The sequence below is a fragment of the Muntiacus reevesi genome, chromosome 3 (assembly GCF_963930625.1).
Source record: "Muntiacus reevesi chromosome 3, mMunRee1.1, whole genome shotgun sequence".
In the NCBI taxonomy this organism is placed as follows: Eukaryota; Metazoa; Chordata; class Mammalia; order Artiodactyla; family Cervidae; genus Muntiacus; species Muntiacus reevesi.
In genome coordinates this window covers 216,441,335-216,459,546 of record NC_089251.1, presented here as the reverse complement: position 1 = coordinate 216,459,546, position 18,212 = coordinate 216,441,335, and the positions used below count along the sequence as shown (strand labels likewise).

Here is an 18,212-nt window from a genome sequence, read left to right as displayed (position 1 = left end):
CCTAACAAAGTGATTTTGGAGCCCAAGAAAATAAAGTCTGTCACTGTTTCCATTGTTTCCCCATCTATTTGCCATGAATGATGGGACTGGATGCCATGATCTTAATTTCTTAATTGGTGAGTTTTAACCCAGCTTTTTTACTCTCCTCTTTCACCATAATCAAGAGGCTCTTTAGTTCCTCTGCACTTTCTACCATTAGGGTGGTGTCATCTACATATCTAAGGTTATTGATATTTCTCCGGGCAGTCTTGATTTCAGTTTGACCTTCATCCAGCCTGGCATTTTGCATGATTTACTCTGCATAGAGATTAAATAAGCAGGGTGACAATATCCAGCCTTGATGTACTCCTTTCCCAATTTTGAGCCAGCCCATTGTTCGATGTCCATTACTAACTATTGCTTCTTGACCTGTATACAGGTTTCTCAGGAGGCTGGTGAGGTTGTCTGGTATTTCCATCTCTTTAAGAATTTTCCACAGTTTGTTGTGATCTGCCCAGTCAAAGGATTTAGCATAGTCAATGAAGCAGAAGTGGATTTTTTTTTTTTTTTCAGGAATTCCCTTGCTTTTTCTATGATCTAACGGATGTTGGCAATTTAATCTCTGGTTCCTCAGCCTTTTTCATATATATATATATATATATATATGAATCAGTTATACAAACATACCAGCTGTTTTTTAGATTCTTTTTCAATATAGATCATTACATTAGAGTATTGGATAGTGTCCATTTTACTATACAGTATGTCATTATTAGTTATCTATTTTATATATAGTAGTTGTTTATATGTCAATATCAATCTCCTAATTTATCTCTCACCTGCCTCCCCTTTGGGAACCATAGGTTTGTTTTGTACATTAGTGACTCTATTTCTGTGTTGTAAATAAGTTTATTTGTGCCATATTTTTAGATTCCACATATAAGTGATATCATAAATATTTTTAATCTTTCTGGCTTAATTCACTTAGTATGAGAATCTCTAAGTCAAACCATGTTGCTGCAAGTTACATTATCTCAACTTTTCTTATGGATGAATAATATTTCATTGTTAATAATGTCCCACTACTTCTTTCCCACTTTTTTGATAGACACTTAGGTTGTTTCCATTTCTTAGCTATTGTAAACAACATTCAAAGAACATTGGGGTGCAGATATCTTTTCCAAAATATGGCTTTCTCTAGATATGTGCCCAGGAGTGGGATCGTTGGATCATATGGCAACTCTATTTCTAGTTTTTTAAGGAATATTCTTAATGATTGTACCAATTTAAATTCCCACCAGCAGTGCAGGAGTGTCCCCTTTTGTTCCTACACTCTCTAGCATTTTTTGTAGACTGTAGTTTGTTTCCTTTTCTTTCTTTTCTTTTCTTTCTTTCTTTTTTTTTTTAATGATGGCCATTCTGACTAGTGCAAGGTGATACTTCAAAGTATTTTGATTTTCGTTTCTCTATTAATTAATGATGTTGAGCATCTTTTCATGTACTTTGTGGCCATCTGTATATCTTCCTTGAAGAAATGTCCATTTATATCTTCTACCCATTTTTTTATTGGGTTGTTTGTGTTTTTGATATTGAGCTGCATGAGCTTTTTATATATTTGAAGATTAATCCATTGTCAGTTGTATCATTTGCAAATATTTTCTTCCATTATATGGGTCATGTTTTCATTTTGTTTACGATTTCCTTTGCTCTGCAAGAGCTTTTGAGATTAATTATCATTTTTTAAATTTTTTATTTTATTTTCATTAATCCAGGAGGTAGGTCAAAAAAGATATTGCTGTGATATAGATCTAAGAATGTTATATATTTTCCTCTACAAGTTTTATAGAATCTAACCTTATATTTAGGTTTTTAATCTGATTTGTGTTTACTTTTGTATGCGATGTTAAAGAGTATTATAATTTCATTCCTTTAAATGTTTTCTATGTGTATATTCTGTGTTCAGTTCAGTTCAGTTCAGTAGTTCAGTCGTGTCTGACTCTTTGCGACCCCATGAATCACAGCACGCCAGGCTTCCCTGTCCATCACCAACTCCCGGAGTTTACTCAAACTCATGTCCATCGAGTCTGTGATGTCAACCAGCCATCTCATCCTCATTCGTCCCATTCTCCTCCTGCCCCCAACCCCTCCCAGCATCCGGGTCTTTACCAATGAGTCAACTCTTCACATGAGGTGGCCAGATTACTGGAGTTTCAGCTTCAGCATCAGTCCTTCCAATGTACACCCAGGACTGATCTCCTTTATGATGGACTGGTTGGATCTTCTTGCAGTCCAAGGGACTCTCAAGAGTCTTCTCCAACACCACAGTTCAAAAGCATAAATTTTTTGGTGCTCAGCTTTCTTCATAGTCCAACTCTCACATCCATACATGACCACTGGAAAAACCATAGCCTAGACTAGACGGACCTTTGTTGGCAAAGTAATGTCTCTGCTTTTTAATATGCTATCTAAGTTGGTCATGAATTTCCTTCCAAGCAGTAAGTGTCTTTTAATTTCATGGCTGCAAGACCATCCCTATGAAGAAGAAATGCAAAAAGGCAAAAGTGTTGTCTGAGGAGGCCTTACAAATAGCTGTGAAAAGAAGAAAAGCAAAAGGCAAAGGAGAAAGGGAACAATATTCCCATTTGAATGCAGAGTTCCAAAGAATAGCAAGAAGAGATAAGAAAGCCTTCCTCAGTGATCAGTGCAAAGAAATAGAGGAAAACAATAGAATGGGAAAGACTAGAGATCTCTTCAAAAAAATTATAGATATCAAGGGAAAATTTCACACAAAGATTAGTTCAATAAAGGACAGAAATGGTATAGACCTAACAGAAGCAGAAAATATTAAGAAGAGGTGGCAAGAATACACAGAAGAACTGAACAAAAAAGATCTTCACGACCCAGATAATCATGATGGTGTGATCACTCATACTCACCTAGAGCCAGACATCCTGGAATGTGAAGTCAAGCGGGCCTTAGAAAGCATCACTATGAACAAAGCTAGTGGAGGTGATGAAATTCAAGTTGAGCTATTTCAAATCCTGAAAGATGATGCTGTGAAAGTATCTGCACTCAATATGTCAGCAAATTTGGAAAACTCAGCAGTGGCCACAGGACTGGAAAGGTCAGTTTTCATTCCAACCCCAAAGAAAGGCAATGCCATAGAATGCTCAAACTACTGCACAGTTGCGCTCATCTCACATGCTAGTAAAGTAATGCTCAAAATTCTCCAAGTTGGGCTTCGGCAATATGTGAACTATGAACTTCCAGATGTTCAAGCTGGTTTTAGAAAAGGCAGAGGAACCAGAGATCAAATTGCCAATATCCGCTGGATCATCAAAAAAGCAAGAGAGTTCCAGTAAAACACTATTTCTGCTTTATTGACTATGCCAAAGCCTTTGATTGTGCAGATCAGAATAAACTGTGGAAAAATCTGAAAGAGATGAGAATACCAGACCACCTGATCTGCCTCTTGAGAAACCTGTATGCAGGTCAGGAAGCAACAGTTATAACTGGACATGAAACAACAGACTGGTTCCAGATAGGAATAGGAGTATGTCTAGGCTGTATATTGTCACCCTGCTTATTTAACTTATATGCAGAGTACATCATGAGAAATGCTTGGCTGGAAGAAGCACAAACTGGAATCAAGATTTCCAGGAGAAATATCAATATTCTGTGTAAATAAGTTTATTTGTATCATTTTTTTCAACTCCACATATAAGTGATAGCATATGACATTTGTCTTTCTCTGACTTACTTCAGTTAGTTTGATAACCTCTTTGCCAACAAAGGTCCATCTAGTCAAGGCTATGGTTTTTCCAGTGGTCATGTATGGATATGAGAGTTGGACAGTGAAGAAAGCTGAGCACAAGAGAATTGATGCTTTTGGACTGTGGTGTTGGAGAAGACTCTTGAGAGTCCCTTGGACTGCAAGGAGATACAACCACTCCATCCTAAAGGAGATCAGTCCTGGCTTTTCATTAGAAGGACTGACGCTGAAGCTGAAACTCCAGTACTTTGGCCACCTCTTGTGAAGAGTTGACTCATTGGAAAAGACCCTGATGCTGGGAAAGATTGAGGGCAGGAGGAGAAGGGGATGACAGAGGATGAGACGGCTGGATGGCATCATGGACTCGATGGACATGAGTTTGAGTAAACTCTGGGAGTTGGTGATGGACAGGGAGGCCTGGCATGCTGCAATTCATGGGGTTGCAAAGAGTCGGACACGACTGAGCAACTGAACTGAACTGAGTTCAATCCATGTTGCTGCAGATGGCATTATTTATTTCTTTTTTTTCCCATAGCTGAGTCATATGCCATTGTGTGTGTGTGCATGCACACACATATGCCACATCTTTATCCATCTGTTGATGGACATTTAGCTTGCCCCACGTCGTGGATATGTAAATAATGTTGCACTGAACATTGGGCCACATGTATCTTTTCAAATTAGAGTTTTCATTACTTCTATATACATACGCCCAGGAGTGAGATTGCTGTATTATATGATAACTTTGTTTTGAGATTTTTTAGGACATTTTATAATATTATCCATAGTGGCTGCACCAGTTTGCATTCTCAGAGTTGTGTGTGTGTGTGTTTTAGAATTATATGATGATTAATTGCAACAAAGAGAAAAAAACAGTGGAATGCTAAAAAAACACAAAAGTTATTCAAGAATAAAGTATAATCATATTAAACTACTTTCTTCAACTGTCAACAGAAATGCATATCATCATAATTATATAAACCTTGAGTATTAATTTAACATAAAATTAAGTTTGTGAGAAGATGAGGGGAGAGAAAGTGTCTGTGTGTGTGTGTGTGTGGAGGGTTGTAAGAAATCAGCTTCTAATTATGTACAGTAGAAAGTTAATAGATAATATATAAACTTTAGAAGCTTTAAAATTATAGTAGGGGCATCATATAGAATTATGGAAGTGTTAATAAATATAATTGAAATAGTTAAGACAACCAGAAGACAGTAGAGAGAAGTGAAGTGAACATTGCTGTTTTTCATTGTAAGCCTTAAGGTGATGTATCTTTTTAAATTGTGTACATTTACTGTATTATAAAAATTTAAAAATCACATTTAAAATAATCCCTTGGATCCCAGGATGTGCTAGTGGTAAAAAACCCTCTTGCCAATGCAGGAGTTGTAAGTGATGTGGGTTCGATCCCTGGGTCAGGAAGATTCCCCTGGAGAACGTAATGGCAATCCACTCCAGTATTCTTGCCTGGATAATCTCAAGGACAGAGGAGACTGGTGGGCTGCAGTCCATAGGGTCACAAAGAGAAGGACACAATTGAAGTGACTTAGCATGCACACACCATGTATATCTCTGCTGCTCTTCATCTCTGGCTTTGCTGTGTATTTAGGTTAGGCTGAAACAAAATGATATATACTATTTGTTTTACTTTAGCATTGCTGCTATGGAGGTCTTTGATCCAGTTTGTTGCACACAGGTTTTGTTTGATATACAGAGTGCTTTAGAATTTTTAAAAACTAGCTTATCATATTTAAAAATTGGGAGATTTCAAATGAAATTCAGAAATTCTTATTTTGGGCTTCTTTGACACAATAAAACATTTCTATATCAAAGTGATCAGCTGAAATTCAGGCTGCTTTTTTAGGTAGTAGAGTACTTTTGAGCCATCATCTAGGATTTTAGTAGTCTCTCCTAACACGTTTTGCCTTTTTATGATTTTTTTTCTGATCTTTGTGGACATTTACATCTCTTGCCTCTTGCTAGTTGAAAATAATATGGCAAATAAAGAAATCAAGATTCATATGTGCCAACCTCTCATTTTTAAAAAGTTAAAAACATGACTCATCCAAATATATAATGCACATATGCTATGAATTATTTAGCTCATTATTAAGAGAAATAGTAAGATGGTAAATCTGGCTCAAAAGCAGACATAATAGACTGAAGTGCTTGCAATCAGTGAAAGGAAAAAAAATAATTCTGATTTAAAATAGTAAGGTTAGATATAAAACTCTGTAATGTCATGGTGCTGCTGCTGCTACTGCTAAGTCGCTTCATTCATGTCCAACTCTGTGTGACCCCATAGACGGCAGCCCACCAGGCTCCCCCCTCCCTGGGATTCTCCAGGCAAGAACACTGGAGTGGGTTGCCATTTCCTTCTCCATTTAATGTCATACTGGACAGTAAAACTATGGGCTATATTTACTACCTGATGGATATCATTTGCATCTCTTGAATAAAACTTATTTTTAATTTGTCAACATACACATTAATATTTAAATTCCTAGAGACTAGCACTTAAAATATTAAACTGTAAATTAAACAAAAATATATTCCCCAGGGAAACTAACCAGTCTTTGAAAGAGTCTGTTAGAAAGTGTTCTAGTCTGACGTTAAAAGCACATGCAGACATTTCTCTTGTAATTTTCTTAGAAAGATTTTGACTGTCCTTCTCAATTATTTTGTGGCATAAACTACTCTATTGAATTTTCCTGTGTTCTTGCCTGGAGAATCCCAGGGACGGGGGAGCCTGGTGGGCTGCCGTCTATGGGGTTGCAAAGAGTCGGACACGACTGAAGTGACTTAGCTGCAGCAGCAGTATTATTTTGCTAGAGTTGCCATAAAAAATATCACAGACTGCACACCCTGCTATATTTAAAATGGGTAACCAACAAGGACTGATTTCATAGCACATGGACCACTGCTCAATATTATTTAGCAGCCTGGATGAGAGGGGAGTTTGATAGAGAAAGGAAATATGTATGTGCACGGCTGAGTCCCTTCACGGTTCACCTGAAACTATTACAACATTATTTATTAATCAGCTACACCCCAATACAAAATACAAAGTTTAATATATATTAAAAAAAAATCCACAAAATGAGTGGCTCAAAAAAAGAAAGAAATCTATTTTTCATATTCTGCAGGCTGGAAGTCCAAGCTCACGATGCAACAGGGTTGGACTTTCTGAGATTTCTTTTTTTGGGTTGCTGATGACATTTTCTCTATTTGCAAGTAGTCCCAGAATTGTCTCTGTATGCCTGAATCTCTTTTTATAAGGACACTAGAAAGTTCGGTTTAGGGCTTACACTAAATGGCTTCATTTTAATGTAATATTCTCTTTAAAGATTTTATTTCCAAATACATTTACATTTACCAGGCTGGGCATTAAGGCTTTAACATATGAATTTGGGAGGAAAGCAATTTAGTCCACAATAGTTAGCATATATTACATTATAGTGAATCAAAAGTGTTAAGTTCTACATTCACCAATTCTGATAATTAATTAGTTGTCTTATAATGTGATGATAAGACAAAGCTGATGTAACATTTTTAATCCAATTATAGATTATCATAATTGCTCATTATTTTTAACCTTTTCCCTCAAATTTTAAAGTTAATTTCTCCTGGATACAACTTTTTATTTTGTTTGTATAAGTTTTTATATCCAACATATATTGCCCTTTAAAAATATTGTTAAGTTACTTATATTTATATGTTACTTTATAAGTTTCAAAAAATTTCAGTATTTTTTTCACTGTAATTTAAATGTTTGCCATTATGGATATTTAGATTATTTTATGATTCATAAATAAGTAGTCAGTACCTACAGATGTTGTAGATACGAACACAAGAGTAAACTTCACTTTTGGCGTATAAGAAATTCTGAATGACTATAAAGCAACGGTTTCAAAAAAACAGGGAGGGCAAAATCCTAGTAACTTTTAGTTGAAGAATGCATAAAAAGCAACTAGAGAAAGATTATAGCAGGGTCATATTTAATTTTTTTCTAGTAACAATAAAGTAATAAGGATCTTATTAAAATTTTAGAGACATTTTTATAATGTCAGAAATCTCCTAAAATGTTCAAAACATTTTACCCAATTTTATTTATCTCTCTATATCTGTCTATCCATTCATCCACTGATTTACTTACTTGAACTCTGTTTAATTGCATTAATTTCCAGTCTTAATAAAAATCATATTAAAAGCAGATAGAAACTTCAAGTTTAGAAAAAGGAAACAAAATCAATTCCCACAGTTACTGTTAGGCTAATTATTAGGTTTTTTAGTGAGACCCTGCTGCTTCAAACTAGGGTGCTGTTAACAATACCTATTGTTTCAGTAGCAGAGAATCTTTCTGCAGTGATCCTGAATTGAAGAAAGGTGTGAATGCTGTCAAACAGCTCTTTTGTCTGAATTTACAATTACATAGACTAAACCAACTGCAGACCTAGCATGAGAGATGGGTTATTGAATGGACTTTGGCACATACTTTATCTGAACACTAGGTATTGGAAATGACATTTGAAACAGTGGGTTCTGTTCTCTAAATAATGTAATAATGCAAAGGGAATAAAAACAAAGCTAAGTTTATATTTCTACATTTCTGGAGACACAAAAAATAGTTTAGATTTGTAAATATCCTGGCTGCTGAAATGGTTCATGTAGTTTGTCGAGTAGTTAAATGCTTTATGTTTCCATAAAAACCATGTAATTCAGAAATGAAACTGTAATTGATGGCCTAAAAAATCTGTATCCAGTGAATTGCAATATTCACTTACTGCTTGTCCTTGTAGGAATTTTTAGAGATTTCCACACAATTGTTGTCTTCTCTATCATGGTTTTGGGAAAAAAAAGAAATATATATATATATATATATATAAAACACTATAAAATTATAATTTGCAATAGATACAAATATAGCTGTCATAAGGAATGCATGTGAATCAGAAATTTATTTATGGCATTATTGGAGAACCAGTATTGATGATCTAAGATCATTAGTGGAATTTCATACTTACAGGCATCTAAAAGAAATGTTTAAACGAGATTCATAGTTAGGTATAAAAATGGTCAGTGCCTCAGAGAATAAGAAACCATAACTTTTAGGGTTATCCATTAGGATAAATATCAACTGGTTAGCATGAAATTTCACAGTGTGTGGTTCTGATCAAATAGAAAATACTCAGGTTAAAAACAGATACATTCTTCTAGACCTGTACTATCCATATGAGTCACTGGCTTTCTACTTTTTTTCAAATTTGAATTAATTAAAACAGAATATAATGAAGATTCAGTTTGCAGTCACACTAGCCACAAATTAAGTGCTCACTAGAGACAGTTGACTAGTCATTATTTAATTGTACAGCATAGATATAGAATATTTCCATCATAAAACAAATTACTCTTCTAGAGAAACAGCCCTCTTCTAGAGAATTAACTGATCTTTGAGCAATCTTACTTTACAGTGTCTACATATGCCCTCAGAAGAACATATCACCCCTCCTTTTGTGTTATTTCCAGTTAGAAGAGGATCTGAAAATAAGAGTTTACTTTAGTTCACAAAAAGTATTTATTCCTCTTACTACTAAAACTTTTGGCTGTGTCATTGAACCAGTTATGGCCATTGGGTTAGATGAACTATTTGAATAAATGCAAAAACTAGTGAAATATTTTATTGTAAATACCTATTCTTTAGGATTTAGAAACTCTTAGACCTTTTGTCTAGATCACCCTCAGTGCTTAGATAGTAGGAGGAAAAGTATCAAGAGATAGTCATTATTTTACAGAATAATCACTTATTTTGGCATAGAAATTATCCTTGCAGGGATTTTTCTATTGTAAAGCTACCGTACTTTTGAAATATCTTCTGTTGTGGTTTGGACAGACTTTCGTACTCAGGTTTATGATACTAGATTTGCACACGCAATTCAATGATTGTGTGTATGTGTGTTTCAGATGTGCAACAAATGGCAATTGACTGGCTCACCAGGAATCTCTATTTTGTGGACCATGTCAGTGACCGGATCTTTGTGTGTGATTACAACGGGTCTGTGTGTGTCACCCTGATTGACCTGGAACTTCATAATCCGAAGGCAATAGCAGTGGATCCAATGGCAGGGTAAGAAATTCTGTATAGTGTTTGATCTGAAATAACTTCCCTTAAAAAACAGTCTGAAAATAGTTGAGGAATATAAGACAACAGGCTCAAAAGTGTTTATAATGTTGATTTGAGCAGTTGCATTACAGGAAGGAAAAAAGAAGTTGAAATCTACTGTGAAGAAGCTGAGGCATACCATTTCTTTAATACATCGTTATTGCAGGGCTTGCCTAAGACACAGTCAACCCACTACTCTCCTAATAATCATTTTGATGTCACCAGAGAAGATCCTCAGCATCATTTTAGGTTAAAGATAGGAGACCCAAGTTACTTAGTAGTGGACCTTGTAGTTAGCAAACTTCAAAAATTCTACCTGAAAAATGGACTATTAACAAATTTAGGTCCAGCACAACATTTAGGATTTATTAAAGGAACATAGTACATGTTTGAGGATATTAGTAGGACATGAAGTTTGTCCTTGTTAACTGAAACCATTTTTTTCCTCTAACTATTGATGTATAAACATTGTGGTATTATGGAGTTATTGAATTAATCATCAGAATCCATCTTCACTTTTTCTTTGACTATCCAGTTTTGCAAGCTGCTTTACTGGTTAAAAAGAGGCCTTATTTTATCTGAACTTCTTTTAGATAATAGACTAATTCCTCTTTTTTTAATATTTCATAATTTATCAAATTATAGGTAAATATGTTTAAATTCCCAATAACTTTGTTCATGTAATTAAAAACTTAATACAGGAATTATACTTTAATTTTATAAACACTATGATATCATATAAAGTTCTATAAAATCAGCATTTTTACCAGTAACTATTGGGAAAGGATATTCTCAAAATAATGGCATAGAGTACAACTTTAGTTGGAGGAGCTGGTGGGTGCTTTTTTCAGATACAAGTTGTAACGAAGATTTAAAAACAAAAATCTTATCCTTGTTATTGTTTTAATCATCTCCCGGCAGTTCAGGCAGAAATGTCTGATGGAACATAGCCTAAACTGCCATAAGCCTCCATTCAATAAATGGGAAAATATTTACTGAAGAAACAGCTGTCATCCATATGTGGACTTTTGTCACTCTTTACTTAAAGTCTGATTGAATATTAAGATGCATCATCACAATGGTTCTGATTTTGACAAGAACAGCTTGCACGTAAGAGCTTTACTAGGAAGCCTGTGTAATATAATTCTTGAATGTAGCTCTATTTGTATTTGCAGCAGATGGTTACTTGACTCAAATCTGACTGCAGCAATGCTTCGAAAGACATTAGTAAGAGAAGTTGTACTTAAATTGATTTGTTTGGGGTTGAATAAGGGTAGTAAGGAAGAATTGGAAATATACAAATGTGCTAACAACATTTTTCTGGCATTCTGTTGAGAAATATATTTGCATGCGTGTTTTCCTGGGTGTGCTAAATGAATTCAGAAGTAGCCTTTATACAGTCTTGTCTGTCAAGAATGTTAAGAGATGAAGCTGTTGTGTTTCTCCCCTTTCTACCACTCTTATCATTCCCCATTCTTAAAAACAAAAGATTCAGAGACTCTTTTCAAATAGAACTGCCAATCTGAAATATGATGTTTGTGACACCACCATCTCCCCTTCTGAGCAGCAACATATTTTATCTTCTCAAGCTTCCTATTTCTCCCTGTCATGACATGAAAGGACCATATTTTGTCATTTTTGTCAAAGGACTTAGGAGTAGAAAACCCCTACATTGTTGTGTTTATTCTCTGCTGGATTCCTCTGGGCCTAGTAACTGTTTAAATATATTTTGTCATGTATCATTTATCACAAAAGGCTCTTTGGAATTTTTTGTTTGTTTGTTGGAGTTTGCTGTGTGTCTCGATTGCTGTTTTTTCAGTCATGGATTTTAAAAATCAGAGAAGGAAAAACCCTTCACATTTATAAATATAATCCTGTTTATAATAGAACAGTTTTTAAAATATTCTGATATTTTTCTCTTAATATCAGAAATTTGGCTAGGGTTAATATGATACTGCCTAGGAAAAGAACAGCAGTTTTTTCTTTTTCTCTTTTTTCTTCAATTTTTGGGCAAATCAAGGGTAATTTGAATAGTTGAGGTTAGAATGACTCTGCATGATCTACTTAAGGGGACAAGCACCGCCAGTGAACTTTCTCCTGCCTTTTCCTAATTGTTAATAACTTCAGTTCAGAAAATATCAGAATGTCTTAAAAGTTTGACCCGACTATTAAGAGCTTGACCTTAATAGGTATAGAAAAGGATGGAGATTTGCTTTACCTCTCACAGGACACATTGAAAAATATACTTTTTACCTGACTGTATTTTTGATGTTACTTTTCTCAACCTCCTATTCCCTTTTTATATAAAAATTATTACAATATTGTCATTCTAAAATTTCTAATTTTTTAAAAAATTTCTACATTTGTTGAATATAGATTAGTAATTTTCTCTAGAAAAATCAATATGACTTGGACCAGGCTTCAATCTAAATTTGTCAGAAAAAGATTGTTTATAAACTTTGTTTTCATTCTTGCAGCATTGACACTGACTAATTAATTCAGGCTATTTTTCTGGAGATATTTCTTGAGATTTTCTTATTAATTTCAAATTTTAGCAGTGTTCTCTTCCCATGGTTTCTTGAAGAAGTTTCTAAAAATATTTCTATGTCATAAGTGTTTGAAGGTAGCATAGAGACCATAGTCCAACCAATATCAAAAATAGTTTTTCTGGTGGTAGTTATAAGAACTTGGCTTGTTTAATGATTAAGAGTTTAATCTAAAGTTGCTCTCCCTAGGATCAAATCCTAGCTATACCAGTTACTAGCTGAGTGATGTTGGATGTCACTTTGTATCTTTATTTTCTTATCTTAAAAATATGAATAATGATAATCCACTAAACGGCTATTGTGAGGATTAAATAATGTCAAACATATAAAGGGCTTTAATACTTTATGAGTATGTGAAGTTCTCTTTTTCATGTTGCCTCAAAAATAACTGCTAATCTTTCCAATGCTTATAATACTGTTGTGAATAGAATAATCAGACCAATATTTTGCCTCATTAAAAATGATCTTTTTGTTTACAGTCCAATTCTCTTTCTACTACAAATGCTTTAAAATGGCTTACTTCATATAGACTGTCTATTATATAACCAAGTACTAAGTAAAAGGAGGAGAAATGAGAATAATGTAGTATGGACTGGGAATAAAATGAAATGTACATGTGATAGAGGAGAAAATTATAGAATAATTATGGATTTAAGGAAGAAAATAGCAGAGGAAACACTATTTTAACAATTGATGTTGTGGAAGATATGTTTGAATTACCTTCAAGGTCTTTCAGGATATAAAACTAGAGAATACATCCCATTCATAGTTACCTTTGTCAGTTGATCTGTATTTTTAATATCAAACTGTTTTAATAAACCATTTAGTTTTTCAGTCTGATGAAAGTTGTAACTGAGGACAGGAGAGAAACTAGTTTACAATTTTGGTTCTAAGGTTTGTTTCCAAGCTTTCTATTAAATTAAAATCATCACACTAAACTATACAAAAATACATTTCACCATGAGTATAAAATTGTTACAATAATATTGCAAAAGAGGGGATCAATTGATGCTAAAGCATGGTAAATATTAGAAAAACAGAGTAAAATTAAGAGATATTTTAGGGATGGAGTTGGACTTGAAAATTCAGGGAAAATATTTGGCGGGGGGCTTGAGGTATTGTGATGTACTTTTTGTCCTCAGTTGCTCAGTCATGTCCAACTCTTTTGCAGCCCCATGGACTGTGGCTCTCCAGGCTCCTTTGTCCATGGAATTTTGCAGACAAAAATATTAGGATGGATTGGATTGCCATTCCCTCCTCCAGGAGATCTCCCCAATCTGGGGATTGAACATGCTTCTCTTGTGTTTCCTGCATCTCCTGCTATGGCAGGCAGATTCTAGCTAGAACTCATATTCAATAGAGTTATGTGAATGGCTAATTAGAGAGAGAGGAGATATCTCCAATATTGTGTGAAATGGTGGAAACTGGCTGTATTACCAGTACTATGTGTACCATTTTTCTGTGTAGGATAGACTTTTGGCTTGTAGAGAAGGAATGGCAGAATGATCTGAGGATTTATTTGTGAATCCATGACCCCATATCAGTATTGAGGGGAAAAAATGTGTTGTCTTTGTTCTCTATTAAAGTAGTTCATCTGTCAGGAGCCAGAAGAGCAATGAAACTTAAGTCTCAGAACTTGAATTCACATAAGAGTAATTGGCAGTATATAATAGTTAATAATACCTTGCCCATCACCAACAATTGGCAGTATATAATAGTTAATAATACCTTGCCCATCACCAACCTGGATCCCTGCTGTTGGTGAAACTAGTCATGGCTGAGAAATTAAAAATAGAATCAAAGTAAAAGCCAACAGGGACCAAGACTGACTAATGAAAAATACTCCCTCAGTACCTTCTTTTGTATTCCTCTTCATTAGAAGAAAACTCAGAAAAAACATGGAGACATTTTAATAGCTCCAATAGTCATTCTCCTGAATTTATGTATTGATCTGCTGTAATTTTCCTTTGGACATCTTAAACATTATTTTATTTTATCTTTATATGTTGAGGAATAAAAGGAAATGCTGAAAGTGTATTTTGGTCTGTTAATTTAATTTGGAAACAGTCTTGGTCTTGAACATGATGGTAGTACTCAGTTGGGTTGACCTCTGCATTCATCTGTATGTGGGAAAATGCTAAGGACATTGTCTGCTTCTCTTTATACTCAATGGGTGGTTGAGCACTGTACACAGTGCAGTACAATGAAAACCTCCTTAGTCTTATAAATTTGCATTAATTATTTCAAAAATTTTACCAATGCATTTTCTTATCCATATCAATGAAATTCAAGTGGATATCTATATAGCACTAGCTATATTTCTTTTTTATCTATCTATAAGCTATCTAATTATGCTATCTAAATATATATGTGCATATTTCCCATTTAACACTACTACAAACTTCTCTGGATAGTCTAACAATCTTGGATTTAGGTTCATAGATAATTATATAAGAAAATGGCATGCCTATCTTAGGCCAGCTTACCAAAAGTCTTAGGAGAGTTATCACCTACCATTTTTCAATCAAGAGTTACATATGTAAATAGGCAAGACAACATGGATGTACAGGTATGTGTTTCATGGTCTGAACTATTTTAATTTAAATTAGTGAGTTAGAGCCACATGCAAGTGTATAAATCCATATGAGCTCTTTTAACTGTGACTCAAATTATTTTATTCTCATTAATTAATTTTGTCTAGGTTCAACTTCTTTCCAAATTCCTCTATAGACCTGTCTTCAAGTGTAGGTTTATGTATGGCATCACCTTTAATTACTGACTCCTTCAGTTACAAATGATTATTCCATTATACTGTAATTAGCCTGGGAGTTTGGAAGAGCAACTTGGAGTGGCTTATTTTGTTCAGTACAACCTTTACTGGAAACTTAACACACATTGATTTAACTCTCACTGTGTTCTTGACTCATATAATTCACATTGTCAAAATAATACAAAGCATTCTGCATCTCTATTCTCTTTGCTGTTCTCTATCTCATTTTTTTAAACTCTCTAAGTTTCCAGTGTTTGTTAATCTTATCTCTAAATTATTGAGTTCAAAAGCTTGCTTTAATTATACATAATATCTTCCCAATCTTCTAGTCTATCCCTATTAAAGAGATTTCTTTGAATTCGCACTGAATAATGATGTCCACTCAAATAGAGAAAGTAACAGAAAAGCTGTGTACAGCCTAAATTATGAAGGGATTTATATATCATCTCTGAAAACCTAGATTTAGGATAGCCTTTGGTTGATTTATTGACTCAACAGTATCATTAACCACCTGGGTTCCTCCTACCTCTTTATTGTGTGATGTTATCATTAATGTGTGCTTTTCAAGCTAATTGCCCTGTGGTTACAAGACAGCTACTGAAGCTTCAGGGATCCTAAATAGGAACATGGCAGTCAGTTAAAAAAAAAAAACAGCACTGCTTCTTCCTTGGGTGTAGAAGAGCTCCCAAAGCAGATATTCCCTCATGTCTTCTTGGTCAGAACTGGGTACATGCCAACTTAAATGAGACAGTCATAGACAATTTTTTTTTTTTTTAACCATTGGCACATGAAAGACAGAGGGACATGGGAGAGAATTTGGGACCACAATAACATGGAAGAAAGAAAAATGGATTATACACCTCCATCATCTTCCACAGACATTGTAGTGTAATAATCCTTTCTCCTGTACAGTCCTTTGTCCTTTCTTTATATTTCTCAGGTACTGAGAGGCCTCTTTTCACTTAGCTAACCCTGTGGAATATGTACAAATATTATTTTCCAACCCTTCATTCCATCTTCTCTGAGAGTGCCTCTGTTTGCTTTTAGCCCAGAATGTTAAAACTAATTCTGAGGAGTATTTCTCTTGTCACTTTTTTTATAGAAAATGACAATTATTTTTGTTTCTTTGTTTTCTGTAACTTTTTCTGCAATACTGATAAGAGACTGGGTTGGAGGTACTCTGTATAGCATTCCACTATCTCTTTAAAGATATAGTGTGAGAGACTGGGATGGAAGCTTTTATTGTATCAGATTTTCCAACACTCTTGGAAACGATGTGACTATTTCTAAATCACTGGGGTTATATTAAGTAAATTATTGTTTCACTTATGAAATGATTCTATGGTGGCATGAAAAGTTTCTTACTCTATGCCAAAGAATAGTTTACATATTTGAAGAATTTGTGCTATTAAAAACAATAATTTTATATTTTTAAGAAATTAAAATTTATTTCTAATTGTTTCCTACATAGAGTTCTATGAAAACATGAGGTAGCAATAAGGAAATTTACTGCTTTTGAAAATATATGGATAGCTTTCATGTAGTACTCAGGTGTGATCAGACATCAAAGATAATTATATAATCTGTTCTCTTATGGAGTTTGGAGTATAACAGAATTATGCATCAAATATCAAATATTATAGTCAGAAGATATGATTACTAAAGCTTACCCACCAAAATTATAGATAAAAAATACTAAGCAGTAAGTTATTTGACATTTCTGAGATAAATAATGGATAAGGCATAAATGTTACTTAAAAAAAAAAAATGAGAGAAACTTGGTTTGTAAACACTGAGGGAAAGGACAAGATGTAAAAACAATAGAATAAGTACTTGGCACCACTCCCCTTGAATATTTAGCATAAATTCTGAATTTTACCATGTACATTGTAATCATATATAACCAAAACACACATGCACAAACAAGAAGTAAAAACAATATTCAGCTTTTATGCTGAGATACAATTTGTTCTGCTTGACTGCTGAACCTTGCAGGATATTGAACCAAAATTGATATTTTCCCTTGAGCCAGATTCTCAGTGGTTTGATTTAGGAGAAATTAACCTGACTTTTAGGATCATAGTGGATTTTTCCAATGGCAAGTGATTTTTCATTCAACTTCTTTTTTTTTTTTTAATCATGCTAAAGGAAAAGCAAATCTTGAGAGCCTTTGGTATTCTTTCAGTTTTAGCTAGAAAATTGTCTATGTTCGTATTTGTAAAAATTGTACTTAGGCAGGGGTCTTCATACTTCCTGATAACAAACTCCAGTATAAAGCAACAGTCATCAAAAGAACATGGAAATGGCATAAAAATAGACACATAGACCAGTGCAAGAGAATTGAAAGCACAGAAATAAACCCAAGCATATATGGACAAGTAATATTTTTGATAAGGAAGCCAAGAATACTTAATGGAAAGAGATTCTCCAATAAATACTGCTAGAATAATTGGATATCCATTTGCAAAATAATGAAGCTGGACCCATATTGCCTATAATTTACACAAATGAATTAAAAATGAATTAAAGAATTAAACGTAAGACCTGAAATCATGAAATAACCTAAAAGAAAATATAGGAGTAAAGCTTCCTGGCATGGGTTTAGGCAATCAATTTTGAATATGATACCTAAAGCACAAGCAACAAAATTAAAAATAAAATAAACAAGTGGGAATACATCAAACTTAAAAGTTTCTAAATAGCAAAAAAAAAAAAAAAAAAAAAACAAAAAAGATCAGCAAAGTGAAAAGACAATCTCATTGTTGTTCATTCACAAAGTCGTGCCGAGCTCTTTGTGGTGCCATGGACTACAGTAGGCTAGGCTTCCCTGTCCTTCACTATCTCCTAGAGTTTTCTCAAACTCATGTCCATTGAGTCAGCCAAATGGTCAATCAGTCACTGGTTGATTCCATCCAACCACCTCATTCTGTGTTGCCCATTTCTTCTCCTGTCCTCAGTCTTTCCCAGCATCATGGTCTTTTACA

General features: G+C 34.2%; 1 protein-coding gene across 1 annotated transcript in view; it reads left to right on the top strand.

The window, feature by feature from the left end:
- Positions 1 to 18,212, top strand: part of LRP1B (LDL receptor related protein 1B) — a 1,678,044-nt gene that overhangs the window by 617,595 nt on the left and 1,042,237 nt on the right. Inside the window, exon 7 of the mRNA XM_065928990.1 lies at positions 9,714 to 9,876. Within this exon, the coding sequence (XP_065785062.1) occupies positions 9,714 to 9,876 (163 nt within the window). The remainder of the gene's footprint in view (positions 1 to 9,713; positions 9,877 to 18,212) is intronic.